This window comes from Mastomys coucha, unplaced genomic scaffold (assembly GCF_008632895.1).
Source record: "Mastomys coucha isolate ucsf_1 unplaced genomic scaffold, UCSF_Mcou_1 pScaffold22, whole genome shotgun sequence".
NCBI classification, from domain to species: domain Eukaryota; kingdom Metazoa; phylum Chordata; class Mammalia; order Rodentia; family Muridae; genus Mastomys; species Mastomys coucha.
In genome coordinates, this window is record NW_022196905.1 from 104,190,462 (window position 1) to 104,211,255 (window position 20,794).

A 20,794-nucleotide genomic window follows, 5' to 3' on the forward strand; every position below is an offset into this window, starting at 1 on the left:
GGAGGAAGAGGAGGAGGAGGAAGAGGAGGAGGAAGAGGAGGAGGAGGAAGAGGAGGAGGAGGAAGAGGAAGAGAAGGAAGAGGAGGAGGAGGAAGAGGAGGAGGAGGAAGAGGAGGAAGAGAAGGAGGAGGAAGAGGAAGAGAGTGTGGCTCCTTCCTCAGTTCACAGTGCTGAGGGAAACAATGAGCAGCTGAGCCTTGCAAGTCACTTATACTTTGTTAGTAGTTGCAGTTTTAAAGGTAGAATGGAGGTGAAGCCGGTGGTATTATCAAAAACAATATCCTAACGTAATCAATAAAATGATTAAAGACATTCTACATTCCTAGCTGAGTCTTTAAAACCCCATGTCTATTTCTACTCCACCCTCAGAGAGCCATCATGAAGGGGCGTGCCAGGCTGCAAGGCTACACGTGTGACTCTGGCCCATCAGAGTGACAGGGCCTGCGACTGCTTCCTTGAGGAGAGGCCGCTTGCTTCTTGGAGGGCACACTGGCTCTTCACTAGGTCCCCATGGCTCATGCAGCTCGGAACCGGAACGCTCTTTCTAGGAACTGGGAGACTCTAACCAATTAGGAGCCCCGCACCTGCCCAGGGCTGCAGTCAGCCAGCCCGCCCTGCTTCTCCCCTGCACCAGCACAGGCTGCTTTGCGTCGATTTGTGCCTCGTGGGTGTTGTGTCTTTCTGTAATAGTGCATGCAGCCACTTCGCCGCTCTCTAATTTCTGCCTCCCGGATCCTCTCAGGATCGTTCTACATGGGGATGTGCAGCGCAAAACCCTCAGTGGAGGAGGCTCTCCCCAACTAATTTATGCAAATGCCTTGTAAGAGAAAACTCAGCCTTTGTCTCTTCCCCCAGCCTCTTGTAATGAGCTGTGCAACAATATTTTTTTTTTGTTTAATGGATGAGGCATCTCTGAATTAGTTACGAACATATTTCTATACTGAATAAATTTCATTAATGATTTTTTTTTAAATCACTGCTAAGCCAGTTGATGTGTCTTATTAATGACTGGTGATAACACTCTCTCAAACGCAGTCCCGTAAAATCGACTGCAGATAAGAGGCCTATCATCAAAGAAATACACATCTCTTGATGCAAGCCTGCTCCATGGCCATCTGTATGTTTCCTGTTACTGAAGTAGAAAGTGAAGGCATTCTTTTTTTTTTTTTTCCTTTGACACAGAAAAACCTTTGGCAGCTTTGGAGTGAGCTCACCCACGCCGTGGGGGTGGGTGGGTATCCTTACACCTGTTGCCCGGGGTTGTCACCGTGACCCTCTACAATGGTGTGCACTGTGGTAACACAGTGAGTGCTCACATTCAAAGGTTGCTCAGCAGTTTATGTCAGAGCTAACCGAGCCTAATAAATCCAGGTGCTCCTCACTCTAGAGGGCTGGCAGATGCTGGCTCCAGGGAGGTGAGATGAGAAACAGGTCCAGACTAACAGTAACCAGCTGTCCAGCTTCAGCTAGGCCACTCCCTTCTTGTGACTTCACTTTCTCCATCTGGAAAATGAATGATTGATGACGGTGTGTCCCCGCTAGGAATGATGCAGAGGTAGAGAGGGTGAGGTGGGCTCCGTGGAGGAGAGGCCCGTATGGCAAGCACTGAGATCCCTCCAGGATGTGCAGGACTTGGTGGCTGCTTCCCTGCTGACTGAGAGGAGAGCTGCCACTGTTGTGGGTCCTTCTGGAAAGGGTTGGTGGGTGGCAGGAGTCAGCTTACAGTTCGTTCTTTCAGCATTGGGAACTGCAGGGCTTTCCCCCCATTTTACTTATTCTTGCCCCCAAGTGCAGAGTGACAGCTTGATACCTAAAGCTGGGCTCAGAGGAACAGTACAGGGATGGTTCTTACCCTTCTGTAGCTGGGTCCTGACACAGAGTAAGGCCTCAGTCCTGGGAGCTGATAAAATGGATATCACTGCCCCCTGGGAACTGAACTGTGGCTGCCTTACTTGGTCGTATGAACCACCGCTGTGAGACAGGGAGGTGGCCTGCCCAAGCACCTGGAGAAAAGAGCCAAACCCCACTGGAGCCACAAGCAGTGTTCTGTGTTTAGGGGCAGCTGCTCGGCCCAGGTATTAGCTCAATTTAGTTGAAGGACAAATGGAGAAAAACAAAAATAAGTCAAAATTGCTACATTCAGGAGAAGCAACAGTCTGAGGTCAGTGGACCTTTGGAATCATTCACAGCAAGGGCTAAAAAGTTCATCCCAGTTCAGCATATCAGAATCAGAAGGGTGAAAACGACACGAAATCGGGAGCACTGGGAACCCAGGCTGTCGAAGTCACTGATCTCAGAGAAGACCCTGCAGCCGACACACTTCTTCAACCACATTCCAAGTATCCCTCCTTAAACCTACACATAAGTGTAGTTCTCAGCCTTCCTCAAGGGAAAATTCTCTTTGCAATAGATGGAGACCACTGCAGAAAACCACAACCAATCAAACTGTAGTGCTCTGGGGCCTGGCCCCAAAGGGTACACCTGCAAAACACTCCAGACTCCAGCTCAGAGAGCACTGAGGAAGAAGGGTGGAAAGGCTGTAAGATATGGAGGATCTGGGAGTTTGCTGTGAGATTGCATCTCCCAGTACCGTCAGAAGCCACACACGTTGAGTCTCACCGACCACTGACCACCTAAATGGGAGCTGAACCGGGACAGCAGATGCACCAAAGCAAGCAGGAAGAGACCATGAGGCCTCGGCTGTACAAATCATCAGTTTGTTATCCAACACCAAATAGTCCATCCTGAAAACACACACACACAACATTACATGTTATGACTGAACAGCTCATATTTAGGAATATATATGTAATCACAAACATATAACAATGAGTGAAAAAAGAGGCCCATAGTAAAAAAAATAAAATTATAAATCCCAGCATGGGGTTTCTTCCTGCCTTAGACCACTTATGTTCCCGAATGACAGGCACACACAGCCTTCATATTTTTAAATATTCCTTAAGCAGCACAATATCCTACCCTCCATGCTGTTAGAGTCTACCTTCCCATCGATAACCCCAAGTTATCACCCATTATTTACTATGTTGTGTCTGGGCTGCTCTCAACTCTAACCAGGCTGCATGTTTGGACCACGTTCTCTTGGCCCTTAGCCCACAGTGCCTTCACTCTCCTTTCTCCTTGTGGTCCTCTCTCTCTAAGCCCTTGAAATCTCCACAGCCATTGGCTGTTGGCATTTTTTTTTAAAGATTTATTCATTTAATGTATATGAGTACATTGTAGCTGCACAGATGGTTGTGAGCCACCATGTGGTTGCTGGGATCTGAACTCAGGACGTTCGGAAGAGCAGTCAGTGCTCTTAACTGCTGAGCCATCTCTCCAGCCCAGCTGTCAGCATCTTTATTCACCAATCAAAATTATGTTGGGGACAGACAGTAAAAGACAAAACCTCAACAGAGACTGTGTGTGAATTTGCCAAGGAGGGTCTATGTGTGGGTTTGTAGGGAGCAGAGGGAAGTAGGAAAATGATTGAATTATAATAGCAAAGGTTAAAAACAATAATTTAAAAAGACATGAAGTGGAGGTGGAAATTTTATAAGGAAAGAGCAAATTTTTGTGGGAAAAGGGATTGGGTTGTAGAAGATGGATAAAAGGAAGAAAGTTGAGGAATCCATGATAGTTCAGGCAGAGTGGGCACAGCTGAGGTAGGGGGCTGCTGGGCAGAGACACAAGAGACAGATGAAAGGTGAGCCGACCTCTTCTCTCACCATCGCCCTCATGCTGGTGGCCACTGTGTGCTGAGGGCTTATGCCACCAAGGGAAGCATGGTCCTATGCCAGCTGCAGTGTGAGCTGGACTTCCAACTGTAAACACACGATCTAGCCCTGTGTACAGTGGCTTAAACAAAGGTGTTTTTCCTTTTCCTCTGATTCTATTCACCTCGGCCACAGACACTAGGGCGGCCTTGATAATCCATGCATTATGCCATCCAGAAAGAAACTGCTAAGGCCTTTCAGAGACCCGCAGGTGACAGCGGTGCCATTTAACCAGCCTTGACTGAGGCAGGGCTGGGAAACAAACACTTAGCTTTCTTTCTTTCTTTCTTTCTTTCTTTCTTTCTTTCTTTCTTTCTTTCTTTCTTCTTTCTTTCTTTCTTTCTTTCTTTTTTCTTTCTTTCTTCCTTTCTCTCTCTCTCTCTTTCTTTCTTTCTTTTTTTAGAAAGTCAAAATCTTTAGTTAAGATTTATTTTATGTATATGAGTACACTGTAGCTGTCTTCAAACACACCAGAAGAGGGCATCAAATCCCATTACGACAGCTGTGAGCCAACATGTGATTGCTGGGAATTGAACTCAGAACCTCTGGAAGAGCAGTCTTAACTGCCAAGCTATCTCCCCAGCCAGCTTAGCTTTTTTAACAGCACTGACAGTGGCTGATGTTGAAAATGGGTGTTAGAGTCCGGGGATATCCATCAAAGGTCTAGAGTGGATGGGTTCTTGTGTACTACGGTGCTGCTGCTGCTGCTGGCAACAAAGGCTGATGATGGTGATGATGATAGTGATGATGACAGTGGTAGTGGGGATACAGATGAGGATGGTGAGGCATGTGTGTGTGTGTGTGTGTGTGCCTCTGTGTGGATGTGCCTGTATATGTGTGTGTGTGTGTGTGTGTGTGTGTGTGTGTGCCTGCATGCGTGTATACATGTGTTCATGTGTGGCAGCCATGCCAGTGATCCCAGTGCCCTGCCTTCAATGAGACCATGAGAGCAGAATGTTTGTGTGTTGCTGTAGTTATTTTTACCTCCCACTACTATTTTTTTAAGTTAAGACATATTCCTTGGGCTGGCCAAATGCCAGCAAGCCTGATATCCTGAGTTCAATCCCCAGGTCCCAGTGGTGGAAGGAAAGAACCAACTCCTGTATGTTGCCCTCTGACCTCTGTAGGTGTGCTGCAACATACAAACACAACAAATAAATACAATGCTATTTTACATGTTTTAAAAGTGTTTCTCCATTACTAATAATGGGGGAGGACTGGGGGTAGAACCCAGAACCTTGAGCCTGCTGAGTAAATGCTGTGCCACTAAGCAACATGCCAGTCCTTAATTCATCTTCTTGATGAATTGCATCTCACAAATAGAAAGCTGGTGGGGACGGTTAGTTAGTTAGTTCCAAAGCCAGGGTTTAAAATGAAGGTTTCCAGTTCCTCAGACTTGTGCTCTAATTACCAGATGATGGCCAAAAGGCCTCTTAGTTTACCAGCCTCGTGACTGAAGAGATCCAGCCGGGCAGTGGCATGGAGTGAAGATGTTTTTCAGATTGTTCATTAGCCCTTCCAGTGGGCACACCCCAGAGCAGCATCACCCCAGGCTATGATGCTCTGTCACTGTGCAGGTTGGGTGTGTCCTTAAAACCATATCCAAGCCGTGGTAGTGGCTGGTTAGGATCACCTACCAGAAACACCCAGCAGGAGATTGCTTTCCTCCGCCACTGTCCACGCCATCCAATAGGAAGCAGAGCCTGTTCTCAGAGCACCATCACAGACAGCTAAGCGGTGACATTCTCAGAGACAAACCTGTTGTTGGGTAAGATGATGCCAAGACCCTTTGGTGGAAACTTGTGGCATCTAAGAGTGACAGCTGTATTACATCTTATAAAAGAGTCCCAGAGGGAGGCAGATCTTTGAGGACCATTGGGTGACACTGTTTGGAATAACAGCCTTCCCAGAAGGTGGAGTGCCATGCTGGCATTTGCAATTTAACTTCATTTTGATGGTCTTCTGAGGGGGAGACAGGGAGGAGCCACACATGCACAGTGAAGTAGTGGAGCCACAGAAGGGATCTTGCAATGCCAGGGTCCACATCTTACTTCAGAAAGCTGCCGTTCCATCAAAAGTGGCCCTTTGGCTTATTCAGGTAGTAGGATGTGATGCATGTTAGTGACAGGCCACAAGCAGGATGAGCCTGGGTACAGTGGGCAGAAAGAAACCATTGCCCAACTGTCTGCAACTTGTCTTATCCCATAAAGGATTCTACCTCACTCATAACATCATATGATGATGCAGTAGGAATACAAAGCCGAGACTCAGAGCAAACAAAATGAAAAACCCAAGACCAAGAGTCTAGAGGCTCCACACGGAGGGGCTGACACAGCTGGCACTGTAGAACTTCCTGTCTGAGTTGGAGCTCCTGGTAAAGCAGAAGGAGAAATCCATAATTTTTGGCTCCCAAAAAGCAAGCTGAGTTGGAAAAGAGTTTTCCAAAAGTCTCCATGTGAGCGTTTCTGGAATGGGACGGAGGGTATCAGTGAAGCTGCCCCACTGATAACTGGATTAGATTTCACCGAGTCTCCTTTTCCTCCTTTCTTTCTTTAGCTGGGTCTCACTCTGCAGTCCAGGCTGGCGTGGAGATTGCGCTGAACCTCCCACCTCTGCCTCCCAAGAGCCCGGGTTATAAGCTGTGCCCCTTTCATTTTTTTCTTTCTTTTTTAAAAATATTTATTTATTACGTGCCTATGAGTACACTATAGTTGTCTTCAGACACACCAGAAGACAGCATCAGCTCCCATTACAGATGGTTGTGAGCCACCAAGTGGGTGCTGGGACTTGAACCCAGGACCTTTGGAAGGGCAGTCAGTGCTCTTAACCGTTGAGCCATCTCTCCACCACCACCCCATCCCCTTTCATTTCCTAATAGCAAATTTTAACCAAAACCTTTCCCATCAGTCCCAAGGGCATGAGACAATGCTCAGGCCAGGGAAGCTTGTTTGTCTGGATCAAGTGCGCAGACTCCCATGGTCTCACGAGGTCAAGTGTGCAGACTTTCATGGTCTCACAAGGTCAAGGGTGGGATTGGAGCATCCAGAGGCGCATGCGCTCAAACCTTCTTGGGAAAACCTCTCTTAGTGGATGTCTTTCCAATCTCATGCGCTTTGTTGCTAGGCTGGGACAAGGGCTTAGACAGCGCATCCATCAGGTGGTACCAGTTCTGGTGCCATGACAAAGCTCATGGCCAGCAGGGCAGCCATGCAGCCCTCGTGCAGCTCACTGGTCCCAGGCAGCTGTGGCCTATCTTCCTGCTGCTGCTGCGCTGCAGAGAGAAATGGCAGTGTAGTGTGGTGGCTGCAGGGGACTGGAAATGCAGCACCCCCCCTCCCCGCCTCCCTCAGGGGAACTCAGCTCTTCTGCACACCCTGGCAATGCAAGTCCCTTAACCATGCTCCACTCTTCCTGGATAGGGAGGAGCATACCCAGATGAAGATGGGGGAGGGGCGGTCACTGGAAAAGTTCACCACCGCCAAAGCAAGGGAAGAAAGAAGAAATGAGAACAATGGACTGGGGAGACCAGAAGGGTGTTTGTTCGGGGCTGCCTGCGGGCTGGCTCAGCCCTGGAGCACCATCAGGGGCATCCGGCCAGGGAGGTGGCAAACTTTAACCAGCTCACTCTTGACAGGTCTGAAAGAGCTCATAGGTAGGACTGGTCCTATCTTAGAGGCCCAGCCCAGTGTCACAGAAATCCCAGGAAAACAACTTCCTGTGCTACTCAGCACCTTAGAGGAGTCTCCTCCTGTCTTTGACCGAGATCCCAGGTGACACTGCTAAGGCAGGCTCTGTCTTCTCCAAAAGTGACTGACAACAGGCCTGCTTCCCACCAGCTGTTCTCACAGTGGCAGTCCTGCCCAAGCTGTTAGGAAAGACAGTGCCTGACTCCTCCTCCTTCGTCAGCGCCGTGAAACACCCCTTCTTGGCTGCCCCCTTGTCATAGCTTTAATTACTATCTCTCCTGCTCCATAATACAATTAATCTTTCCTTCTAGCTGAGATTCATGACCACAGAGGCCCAGGAGATTCGTGAGCAATTTACCTGCAGCCTCGGCCCCTGATTACTCACAGGGAAATAGGATGTGTACAGAGCCCACAGTATGTGTGTGTGTGTGTGTGTGTGTGTATGTATGTATTATGTATGTATGTATGTATGTATGTATGTATGTATGTATAATGCAAATGCTTAATGTTTGCTTTAGGGTGACTTCTTGGGGACCACAGAACAAGTGAGCTATTTCCTTAAGCTTGCGTAAAAAGACAGGTATGTCCAACCAAGTATGTTTGTGGGAAGGGGTGCGAGCTTCCCACACCTGACTAAAAGCTAACATGGGGCCACTTCCCTGGTCCCGTGGAGGAATGGGAAGGACCTGTCAGGAAAAGCAGTCAGGTGCATTAGCCTGGCTAGTGTCAGGGCAGAAGACTACTAAGCATACCTCCCTGGAGACGGCACCCAGCAGGGATGGTGTCTGCTGCTTCTCCCACACTGGGATTTCCACAGCATCCATGTGGCTGCTGCCGGCATGTGGTCTCAGTTGTGCCCAGATATTGGCAGAGGAGAAATGGGCACTGAGTCATGTCCCCCTTGCACAAAGAGGCATTCTGTGCAAAGTGGGAAAGCAGAAGGCAAGTCAGTCAGGCCACCAAGTTTGGTTGATTCCAGCAGAAACTGCCTCTCGAGGTCTGTGGGCCTGTGTTCTGGAATTTTCTATGTCTCTGAGACCACAGACTGACTTTTGACTTTCTGTCATCATGATACAATACCCAAGAAAGTAACTCAAAAGTACAGATTCTGGCTCCTAGTTGTAGAGATCATGACAACCCACAGCCAGCTGCCTCCATCACTAGGGATTTGTGGTGAGGACAGACTGCCCCAGCGGCAGGCATGCGCAGCTCTCGGTAGGCTCACAGCACAGCACCGAGAGACAGGAGGGATCTGGGGATCTGGGACAAGACATCTGCTTCAGAGGCACATCTCCAGGGTGTTCCTTCAGCTATGAACTCAGTGGTGTATTAACCCTCTGACAAGGCTAGCCCACCAGGATCCGACCTCACTCAAGCTCTTGGAGTGCCTCACCAGCTGGCACCCAAGCCCTGGGCATACAGGCCTCAGGTGGCTTTGTGGCATTGATGAACCAGGTCGAAGCAGCTTCTGGAGAAGCCTGCCTCTCTGTAAGACACTTGTAGCTGATAAAGTCATATGATGAGTGATTTTGGAGTTACCCTCCCACACACACACACACACCCCGTCTGAAGGTGTACTTTGCTGTCCAACCTTGGTAAAAATAATGGTGAGGTACCTACCTACAAGGACATGGCCAGTTCTAGCACTTGCTCTTGCACCTTTGATTTGAGCCATCTGTTTACTGACTAGGCCTGTCCCCACATCCCCACCCCAAGCTCTGAGACATTTTCAAAACCATGTAGAAGTGTAAGTGAAAACTTGAGGCCGAGATCCAGGAATCTCAAGGTGATAGGGAAGGGTCTCTGGACCACATCTGCTGTGTAGAAGCACCAGAAAGAACAAATGCAGTACCGTGTCCCCTCCAATCCCAGACAAGGTGTGTGCCAGCCTGTAAGTGTGAAGGTCACGCCTGTGAGCTAACATAGCACACAGGACTGTTTAGCCCATGTGTAATCTGCATGCAGTGTCCTCAGGTAGGAACGAGACTTGGTAACTGGAGAGTCTAGTGACCAGTTGATTGCTTCCTCTACCAAGATCCCCCTAATGGAAAAATGTGCTTAGGCCTGCATCAGGCCTTGCTTACTCTGAAGAGTCTACACAGAGCACACAGCACCAACTTGCCTGCCTCACTTTCTTACTTAACTGTTAGGAGAATAGCGTAACGGCTCTGTGTGCCCATGCTGATGGCCTGATTTTCCCCATCTTGTTTCCTCTATTTGCGTAAACACCCCAAGTCTCCCCAACTCCTAGGATATGTCAGACAGCGGGGACACTGCGTGTTTCACCCATGAACAGTTCCACAGAGGAGAACCTTACTCACCTCACTCAGCCTGGATGTCATGCGGAGTCACACTCGTCTGGAGGCAGGCGGGCTAGTATAGCCAAGGGGACAGGGGTCCATGAATTCTGCTGGCCATTCCCCTTTCCTCCCTGAGACTGGGGTGGGGACTTGTCTTTCCTGTTCCCCAGACCTGATGTTTCCTGTGAGGACTGCCGAACTCTGGTCTGCTTGAAAGCAGAGGAAAGAGCAGGTCAGCTCTGAAATCCCAGCTGGGCACTGGTAGCAATCAATAAGAAGTACAATCTGTCCCTGTGTGCTGTGTGCGTAAGAACCGAGGCCCTGCTCCTAGAGAGCTCAAATGAGAACTGAGTTCCTGCCAGAGTTTCCTGATCAACTGGCATAGGTGCCATCTTAATGGAAATATTCTCTGTCTGGTCTGTTCCAGTCCCACGGAGTTGGCCGCATGGAGTGTGCTGAGCATGGCCCACCTCGTGGCCCTTGCCACAGCCTTTAAAGTAAAGTCCATGGTCGTGGCCCTTGCCACAGCCTTTGAAGTAAAGCCCATAGTGGAGACCTGCCATGGCCATGTATACATCCTAACCCGTGTCCTCTTCCACAGCCCTGGTGAGGGCCCAGCTTTGTGAGGCCTGTCTGCCCCACTGATCTTCATTTAATTCCCTCCCCACAGCCTATTGTCACGGAGGGCACTCCTGCTGACAGCCCCTCTGTAGGTCCTCATCTGAGTGGCATCCAGGAAAGGGCAGGAGGAGTCACACATTAGCCCCTCAGCATGAGCACTGCTCTCTCTGGCTGCTTTTATGTGACTTCAACAAAGAGAACTGCTGCCAAGAGACCACACTGTCCCCACTGAATGCCCCAGGCTGGCAGCAGCCTGAACCGGTCAAGGGAGACACCAGCAGAGGGAGAGGCCAGCTCAGCGAGGCCAGCCTCCCTGCCCTTCTCTGTGCGTAGAAGCTGTAATTTTGAAAGCCCTCCTCTGATTCTTTGTGGGCCAGTGGAAGCTAAGGAAACAGCGGCAGCTGTCTGGAGACCAGATTGGTTTGCTATAACCAGCAGGCAGCTTCCCTCACAAATCATTGCAACCCTGAGCAGCCATTTCCATCGCGACTGCTCCCTGCTCACAGCCCAGACCCTTAGGGCAGAGGAAGAGAAAGAGATGCTCCTGCTGCTGCCTCTGCATTAATTAACCACACCAGCTTGGGTATTATTCACAAAGCAAGATGCACATGTTGTTTATTGAGTTTCTTCCTTTCTTTGTATGTTTCTGAGATAGTCTTATGTTACCCAGGCTGGCCTTGAACTCACAACCCTCCTGCCTATACCTCTTGGAAGCTGGATTACAGGCATGTCCCACTATAGCCAGCACTCCACGTCTCTGGGATGACTATAATCTGACTTTATTGTTTTTCAAAGGGAGGTTGGCAAAGACTTGATTTTAAAACAAAAACAAGAAAGTAAGACCTCAGACTCATTACAAGTCTGTCTGTCTGTCTGTCTATCTCCAGGACACTCAATTGAGTAGGGTGGAGGTGTGCCTGTAAAACAGGACTCTTGACTTTGTCTCAAGCCAGATGTTTTCCCGAGGCTGGGGTTCTAGGAAAATGGGTTTCAGCTGTCCCCACAGGAGGGCAGCAGTGACAAGGCCTTGTGTTTGGCGGGCCAGGAGAGCTACACAGGGGCATACTGCACTTGGCAGCCTTCTCTGAGAAGTCCTCTCGGTCTGTCTTCCTATTATATCCCAACCAGCAAGGGATCACATAGGCGCCTAAAATGTTGCAGTAGACTCCAGAGGCTGTTCAGGGATCACTGAGTGTAAAGATGTCATTAGAAGGTGGGGTGGGAGCAGGGCCAGGCAGAGCTTGTACGCACAGTGATCCTGGGCAGGAGCAGGGCCAGGCAGGGCTTGCACCCACAGCGATCTTTGGTTGGGCAGATTCTCTGGCCCATTTTAGAAAGGAGAAAGGAAGTATATGATTCATTTTATACAATGATGGTTAAAACCATGACACCTGAGGGCAGTTTAGGAGGACTGGCTTAAAGTGGCTCTTTAACTGCAATGTCTCCATTTTCCCACCATTAAAGGGCCCACCACATAGAAGGGGCATTTCTTCCTAGGAAGTCAGTTCTCCAACCCTGCCAGTCTCTGGAAACTGTGCCCCCTCCGAGAGAAAGCTGGCGACATTCCCAGCTCCATGACACTCCCAGCTGAATACAACCCCAGGAATGTCTTGTGGGGTCAGAGGTCTGACCCCTCGCATGCACATCTGGCCACTTTGTCTGTCCAACATAGGACTGTGGGTCAGAGCAGAGCCCACCTGACTGCACCTCGCCAGTTTCGGGGCAACCTCATCAGTACAGGGGGTGCTCCAAGTTTTTATTAGCTAGTTTAGGGTGGGTAACATGGTTCTTCAGGGTTGTTTTAATTTGCATTTCACTGATTATTAAGGGAAATTAGTGCCCCCCATTCCTCTCTGTGTCTCTTCAGCTGAGTTGTCTGCTGACATTTATTATTCTTTGCCTATTTGAGTAAATTGGGATCTTGATTTTTTTTTCTTTTTAAGCCAACAGTGAATTTTTACAACAATTTTTCACAGCAGCTGCTAGAGTTCTTCATATGCTTTCACATATTTTCTAGTGTGTTGTGTTTGCCCTTTAATTTTGTGTGTTTATTTGTAAAACATTCTCATTTTTGTCATCAAATCTGTTGGGTTTCCCTGGTGGTTTGAAATGTGGAAAGCCATCCTCCCTCTACAGCCCTGACAGGGCTTGGCCACGCCCACCTTCAGTCAGTCCAAAGCCTTTGACTGGGACTAAACTCACCTTAGATTGAGTTGTAAATCGCACTTTCTCTAACCTTCTGTTCTCTTCCCCATCCTCCCAGGGATCATCCACCAGATGAAAGGCGATTATGACACAGCCCTAAAGCTCCACAAGACCCACTTGTGCATCGCCCAAGAGTTGAGCGACTACGCGGCCCAAGGCCGTGCCTATGGAAATATGGGCAATGCCTACAATGCCCTGGGCATGTACGACCAGGCCGTCAAGTACCACCGTCAAGAGCTGCAGATCTCCATGGAAGTGAATGACCGTGCCTCTCAGGCTTCGACTCATGGGAACCTGGCTGTCGCCTACCAGGCCCTGGGAGCCCATGACCGGGCACTGCAGCACTACCAGAACCACCTGAACATTGCCCGGGAGCTGAGAGACATCCAGAGCGAGGCCCGGGCTCTCAGCAACCTGGGGAACTTCCACTGCTCCAGGGGAGAGTATGTGCAGGCCGCACCCTACTACGAGCAGTACCTCCGCCTCGCTCCCGACCTCCAGGACATGGAGGGGGAAGGAAAGGTCTGCCACAACCTTGGCTATGCCCACTACTGCCTCGGGAACTACCAGGAGGCTGTGAAGTACTATGAGCAGGATCTGGCTCTGGCCAAAGACCTTCATGACAAACTGAGCCAAGCAAAAGCCTATTGCAACTTGGGCCTGGCCTTCAAAGCTCTGCTGAATTTTGCTAAAGCCGAGGAGTGTCAGAAGTACCTTCTGTCCCTAGCCCAGTCCCTGGATAATTCCCAGGCAAAGTTTCGAGCCCTAGGGAACCTGGGTGATATATTCATCTGCAAAAAGGATGTAAATGGTGCGATAAAGTTCTACGAGCAACAGCTGGGCCTATCTCACCATGTGAAAGACAGAAGGCTGGAGGCCAGTGCCTACGCGGCCCTGGGTACCGCGTACCGAATGGTCCAGAAGTACGACAAGGCCTTAGGCTATCACACGCAGGAGCTGGAGGTCTACCAGGAACTGAGTGACCTGCCAGGGGAGTGCCGGGCTCACGGGCACCTGGCGGCCGTCTACATGGCCCTTGGAAAATATACAATGGCATTCAAGTGTTACCAGGAGCAGCTGGAGCTGGGGCGGAAGCTGAAGGAGCCGAGTCTGGAAGCCCAGGTGTACGGCAACATGGGCATCACAAAGATGAACATGAATGTGATGGAGGATGCCATTGGCTACTTTGAGCAGCAGCTGGCCATGCTGCAGCAGCTCAGTGGGAACGAGTCTGTGCTGGACAGGGGTCGGGCCTACGGCAACCTGGGGGATTGCTATGAGGCCCTAGGGGACTATGAGGAAGCCATCAAGTACTACGAGCAGTACCTGTCTGTCGCCCAGAGTCTGAACCGCATGCAAGACCAAGCCAAGGCTTACCGGGGTCTAGGAAACGGACACAGGTAATGTGGACAGGGAACGGGGCTAGACACGCTTGCAAGATGGGGCTGTGGCAGGAAGGGCAGCTGCGAGCTACAGAGCAGTCTGCTCCCGTGCCTCTCATTTGGCTTTTCAACAGTTCCTTGACTTAAGTGTGGTGTTGCTGAAAGACACACCACAGCCCAGAGAGGGCAGGTTTCTGCCTGAGTTACACCCAAGAGTCAATCCAGGGCTCAGACCTCATGTGTAACACACAGCGACCAAGATGATAGAGTTCACAGGGACAGGAAGCTGGGTGGATCTTCTCCGCCAACCTTTGTGTATTTACCTCCACATTTTACGTATGTGTTTATTAGCAGAGCGTTTGGTAGCCACCAGTTACTCAGCCCTATCTGGTAACTGAGGGACAGGTCCTGTGCATCAGTCAACACCCACACTGGGTACCTGCATAGCTGTCCAAACAGTACAGTAATGCTGTACGAACAAAACACATGTCCATCTGCTGTGGAACAGGGGAAACTGAGGCTCAGGCGATGAGAGCCACATGCACAGACAACTGGCTCCATGGGCCACCAAAAGCCATGATCCTCCTGCTCTGTCTCTGAGCAGCACATACAAAGGCTGTGGCTGTGCCTGCCAAGGGATGATCCCCTCACCCCCCGCAAGGGGGAGACTCAAGACAGGGCCTCCCTTGGGGGCAGGGGATCAGGGCTCCTGGAGGGGAGGAAGAGGTCAGACTAATCGTCACCCACAGAGTGCTCCAAGAAACTCAGGGCGAGCGATTTATAGCTCCTGTAAAGTGATTTCAAAAGCACCGGCTAAGCAGTAGTGGAGGCTGGGAGGCCCAAGTGAGTCCCGGACCCTGCTATCATCGTGTCTATTAATATATTTTATGTTTCCTCAGGGGTGTGCGTCCCACTGAATTGCAAGCTCCTGGGAAGGTCACTAAGGGATGACTTTTGAATTGCTTTCCAGATTATGAAATTCCTCTGCATCTCACTCTAAGGGCACATGATAGATTTTTAGCTAGAGAAGGAGTTAAGAGCCTCTATAGTAAGTGACAGTGACGAATGCTTTTCATTTTCTCAGGGGCTTTAGCATGTCTGCACCTGCATGGAGTGATCTCATTGCTTCTCTGTCTGCATCCCTACAGGGCGACGGGGAGCTTGCAGCAGGCCCTTGTGTGCTTCGAGAAGAGGCTTGTGGTGGCCCATGAGCTTGGGGAGGCCTCCAATAAAGCTCAGGCCTACGGAGAGCTGGGAAGTCTCCACAGCCAATTAGGGAACTATGAGCAAGCCATCTCCTGCCTTGAACGCCAGCTGAACATTGCCAGAGACATGAAGGACCGAGCTTTGGAAAGTGATGCAGCCTGCGGCCTGGGGGGTGTCTACCAGCAGATGGGAGAGTACGACACAGCCCTGCAGTACCACCAGCTCGATCTGCAGATTGCAGAGGAGACCGACAACCCCACATGCCAGGGCCGGGCCTACGGGAACCTGGGCCTCACCTATGAATCCCTGGGCACTTTCGAGAGGGCTGTGGTCTATCAGGAGCAGCACCTGAGCATCGCAGCGCAGATGAACGACTTGGTGGCCAAGACTGTATCTTACAGCAGCCTGGGAAGGACTCACCACGCCCTCCAGAACTATTCACAGGCAGTCATGTACTTACAGGAAGGTAGGCAAAGGGCGCCACCAGGGGAGACACAGCCAGCAGTGCAGAGTGGGGGTCGCACAGGCCCTGCCATCCCCACCAGGTTTCCCCCCATAGTTTTAAGGCGTTTCCCTTTCCTGCCCCAGCTTTCTGGACCCCTAATGCCTCCCCCTCTCTTGGTTTTGGTACCTGCTCCTAGCCCACTGCCCAAATAGCTAATAGCTAACACCCCTTGGGTTGTCAGAGCAGCAACTGGACACACGACACATCCTCACCAGTCGGATCATAAGATTCGAGGGCATAAAATCAGGAGGGCCCACTACAGAAACAAGCCTGACTGCCCCAGGCCGTGGTGACCTTCCAGAAGATACATAAGCACCATGGCCTGTGGTTCTCAGCTCAGGCACAGCAGCTGCTAGCCCAGTGTCTCTATCTGGGGCCCCGCAAGCCTTCTTCTGGTGTTTGCTCTGACAGTGGACAAACTGATGTTAAGGAGCTGGCCTGGAAACTGGGCACCTCCCTCTCCCTCTGTCCATTACCTGAGGCCAGTGGGGCCTTCCTTCGTGAGCTAGAATCTCACAGCAAAGGGGTTGCCTTTCTCCTCCATACTGTTCTGGAAGCCCTCAGAGGTGCACAGGGTCATTGTATGCAGGAGAGGGAGAGAGGAGGTGTGCTGGCTGGTGAAGGACTTGGCTCCTTTGCCAAGGCTTCCCCCTGTAGCCCCTTAGGCCGGAGTTTACTTCTCCCAGCAAAACCCAGATATGCCATCTTTGCTACCTTCTGCTTTCCTTTTTATCTTTCTTTCTTTTTTTTTTCTTTGACAGTGGTGGGAAGCACATGGTAGCTCATTTCACACACTAGACATATTCTCTACGCTGAGCTCCACCCCCAGCCCGAGAACTGTTCATGTCTCCCTGTTTTTGTGGCTATGTCACAGAGGCTTGGAGAAGTGCCATGATTTGAACCTGACCCTTAAGTTAGTTCATCGCAGAGCGGGTTTAGCCCCTGTCTGGAGTGGTTTCTGACCTCACAGAAACTGCAGGGTTGGAGCAGCTATACCCTCCTATTCTCTAGCCCCAGGTGACGTCCCCAGGGTAGGAAGCAGGAGGCTGAGTGGACAGTAGCTACAGACTGGCAGTGGCTCAGCACAGGCCTGCAGTGGAGAAGTTCTGAACCTGGAGCTGTCCTGCCCCTCTATTGCTCCCATGGGCCCCTAGCTTTGCTGAAATTCTAGTATTGTAACAGTCCCAGAACTTAGTGGTGGTTTCCAGCTAAATATGTGAGACCCAGCATGCAGGGTTTGCAACAGGGACCTTACTATTAATTCCCTTCTGAAATACTATTTCCAGGCAGCAGCTGGCTATGCTGGAACACTGTTACAGAATTCTGTATTTGTGGAAAACTCTGCAGTTTGTTTTTATTGTCTCCGGTGATAAATCTCATTGAGCTCTAAAAACTTGTATTTGAAAACTCCCCATAGTGGCGGAGAGGTTTGTGAGCCTAATTAGGTGTCTGGTGCCCTCTGAGCAGACTCAGGACCCTAGAGCACCCGATGGCACTCCCCAAGTGCCAGGCAGGAGGTCCTGCAGACCTGCTGCAGAGGGCCAGCTCAGCTGGGAGCCACAGCAGCTTTCTCCTGCCTGCCCTGTGCATGGAGTGCTGTGTGGGTCTGAGTCTGAGCAACTCCCAGATGGTGTGGCTTGCCACCAGCTAACTCCCGGGCTTGCCATCCAGCCCTCCTCACTCTGGAAACCACCAAAGGAAGTAGACTCAGTCCCACGACTCCCCAGGGCTTTACGACAGCGCAGGGGAGCTGGCCATGCAGAGTAGAATGTGCAGGCTCCTAGAGAGCAGTTCAAGTGTGCCTTCCCTGTTGCCTGTGGACACCCTTCTTGCTGGGGACACACTTGGGACCAAGTGAGGTCCCTCTCTCACAGAATTTGTCTTCCAAGAGGGTTGCCAGACATCTGCTCTGAAGGGTCAGTGTGGTGGGCCCTAAGGAAGTCCTAATACCCAGAGCCATCCTAGTTCTCACAAGAACCATTGTCTTTCATGTGAATTATTTACAGATTCTTCTGTTGCCCACTGGCATGATTTAAACACAGAATGTTTTTTCTGAGCTCTTTGAGCCACTCGTTTTGAAATGCATCATAAATTAGGAGGCAGACCCCCAAGCGCCACCACTCACAGCAGCAGCTCAGCTGACTCAGGGCCTTTAAAAACCAGGAATCCCACTGGCCAAGAGTGCTTGGCGCTGGCTTCCTGCCCTGACTTAGATGAGAGAGGCACTCTGGCTTGTGTGTACAGTTGAGCTGTGGAAGCCATACAGTGGCTCGTATGCAGAGAACACTGGAATGCAGGCAGAGTGTCAGAGACCAGTGTAGTGACCGATGTGATGAACTGTGGCTGACAAACTTAGCCCCACAAAGCCCCAGAGGTGGTTGGTGTCCTGAAAACCCAAAGCTTGCTGTGAGTGAGTGACCCACGGCAGGTGCCTCTGTGGAGACCATGGAAACGAGGGCAGCCATTCAGCCTTCCAGCTCACAGTCGAACTTGCTTGGCAACCCCGCTGAGGCACATCACAGATGGGACCCAGAGCGTGTCGGCAGCTTCAGTCACAGGAGCAGGGTCCAGCTGTGTACCGTTCCGCTTTCAAGAGACACTCATGAGCCTGTCATTAGCGCTGCCTGGTCGGTGTGGGGTGAGATAGAAAGGCACGTTGTCTTAGCCTCTGTACCTGGCTGTCAGGAGAAGCTTTTCCCAGGCAGAGAATCTGGGGATATGAATGTATCAGCCAGGACTTTTCATTTGCAGAACTAAGCATTTTGTATCTGCGAGGGCAGCCAGGTTAGGGGGCATTGGTTTTCCTGTTTGTGCATGCCTTGCCAACCTATCCACTGCCGATAGCCATGGCCTGAGCTCCTGCTGCAGCACTTCCTCACTTCCTATTACACTGGAAGCGCCTTCCCTCCCCCCCCCGCCCCCCCCCCGGGCTGGTTTGGCATCCTTACATGCATCAGAAGCAAAATCGCCAGCCGGTCCCTGTCCCCTGTCCTTATGGTTCCCTGTCTGCTTTCAGGTTTAAGGTTAGCTGAGCAACTGGGTCGAAGAGAAGATGAAGCAAAGATCCGCCATGGTCTTGGTCTCTCCCTTTGGGCAAGTGGAAACCTGGAGGAGGCTCAGCACCAGGTACGCAGAGCTCTGCCCCAGGAGCTAAAGCTCCCTCCATGGCCATCTCAGCCGCTGTGAAGTTCTCAGGGGCACTGGCCAGCCTAAACTAGGCTAATGCACCCGAGTCCCAGCCTGTGTAACCAGAGAGCTGAGACTCCAGCTCACCCACGGGCCAGATCTCTTGGTTTCTCAGATTCTCATGTTGTACACTGTTGCTGTGTTTAGTATAAAACCATGTGCATTCTTCAGTGGAGAGGTAAGATCAGGATGCGTAGCCATTGGGCTTACTGTCCTCACACAGGTCTCTAGTTAGGACAGAGGGTATAACCTCTCCCCCTTTCTCACAGGGAGTCCCTGTTGCTAAAAAGGAGTGTGTTGTCACTCCCACTGGCTGTGAGTGGACAGAAGTCTGCTTCAAACTCACCCCTTGGCTCTTTGAGTGATTACTGAGAACAGTGTGCCAGGAACAGGGGACCCCTTCATGAGCCCAGTGAGGCCTGTCTTCAGAGGAACAGCCTGGGCACAGGCTGGGACTGACTGGGTCTGTGCAGCAGCATGCTGGGGTGTTAGGGTGCTGAGCCATGCGCTGAGGCATGTTAAAGATTAGGGCTGACATGGCTCAGCAGGGAAGGGCAGAGGATTAGAGTTCAGTTCCCAGCCCGCACCGGGCAGCTCACAACTACCTATAACCACACTGTAGGATACCCAACAGCCTCTTCTGGCCTCCTTCTAAAAAGCATTAAAGGCAACGAAAAGGATTAATGCTGTCACTTCCTGTGTACAAGAACCTAAGTTCATATCAGCACAGCATTGAACAGTTCTGAAAATGCTCTGCTCCCTGAGCTATTCCTCAAACTCCTCGGGAAGACAGAGAGGAAATGGAGGCTCTGTGTCCTGGCCAGAGTCTGACAGCGCTGAGTGGCAGAGCCAGGAGCATCTCCATCTTCTGGCTCTGTGCTGCCAGCCTGTATAAATGTGGAGCTTCGGGGACAGGGTCTCCCAGGGAAGTGTCAGCTGTTTGGTTCTCAAGCCCATGTGACTGAAACCAGCCCCATGGAGATAAGCAAAGCTGGTCTTGAAGGCCGTGTTTGGGCTCTGTGATGCTGGGCCACCTACCATCTCACTGCCCAGCTCGGTCCATCTCCAGTGTGCCTAAGGCCCGGGGAGCAGGGGCAGGCAGTTACTCTTGTCTGGTGACAGAAGTAGAGGATTGTCATTGCTTTAATAAAAACCAGCTCCTGTTTGTGTTGATAATTGGTTCTAACATGTCCTTCAGACCACAAGTTCTAATCTTTCATACTCCCTCATCTGTCAAAGACGGGTCACTTAAGTTCTAGTTAACTGGGGCTGAGTTAAACGATTTCTTCAGATCCACAAGGACTTGCCTGGCAGTCATCCCTTGGACCCCTTAAAAAGGTGATTTCATATTGTGCACCCGGGTATGAGCAAGAGCTGCCTGGCATCTTTGAACTGCTGGGCGTTGGTTATAGACATTGGCTGACAATCTCTATCCCTTGCAGCTTTACAGGGCATCAGCCTTGTTTGAAACGATCCGGCACGAGGCACAGCTGAGCACAGACTACAAGCTCTCTCTGTTCGACCTGCAGACTTCTTCCTACCAGGCCTTGCAGCGGGTGCTCGTCAGCCTAGGTGAGAGCAGCTGCCGTCCGCGTGTGTACCTGTGTGTACCATGGTTTGGTAATAAGTGCAGACCATAAGGCCACAGCCTGCTATTAAACGGTTTCTTGTTCATTCAGCAAAGATCAGCAGAGCAGTGGGGGCAAGTACCAGTCCCCATGAGCTCAATGAGCATGCTGTCAGCTGGCCTCCACCAGATGTCACGCACATAGGTTGATGAATCCAGTGTGACACGATTGGTTTAACCACAGGAGGGCAATTCCAATACTGAGAAAACAGAGCAAGTGTTCCTCCCCGACAGACCCCTGCACCAGGTGTCCCTCCACCACAGACCCTCTCCCTGCACCAGGTGTCCCTCCACCATAAATTC

The 20,794-nt window shown here is 50.8% G+C and overlaps 1 protein-coding gene across 3 annotated transcripts in view; it reads left to right on the forward strand.

The window, feature by feature from the left end:
* Positions 1 to 20,794, forward strand: part of Ttc28 (tetratricopeptide repeat domain 28) — a 436,243-nt gene that overhangs the window by 355,178 nt on the left and 60,271 nt on the right. For all 3 annotated transcript variants that reach the window (XM_031337381.1, XM_031337382.1, XM_031337383.1), the window contains 4 exons: positions 12,644 to 13,985; positions 15,116 to 15,639; positions 18,695 to 18,804; positions 20,307 to 20,436. In XM_031337381.1, coding sequence (XP_031193241.1) covers positions 12,644 to 13,985; positions 15,116 to 15,639; positions 18,695 to 18,804; positions 20,307 to 20,436 — 2,106 coding nt within the window. The remainder of the gene's footprint in view (positions 1 to 12,643; positions 13,986 to 15,115; positions 15,640 to 18,694; positions 18,805 to 20,306; positions 20,437 to 20,794) is intronic.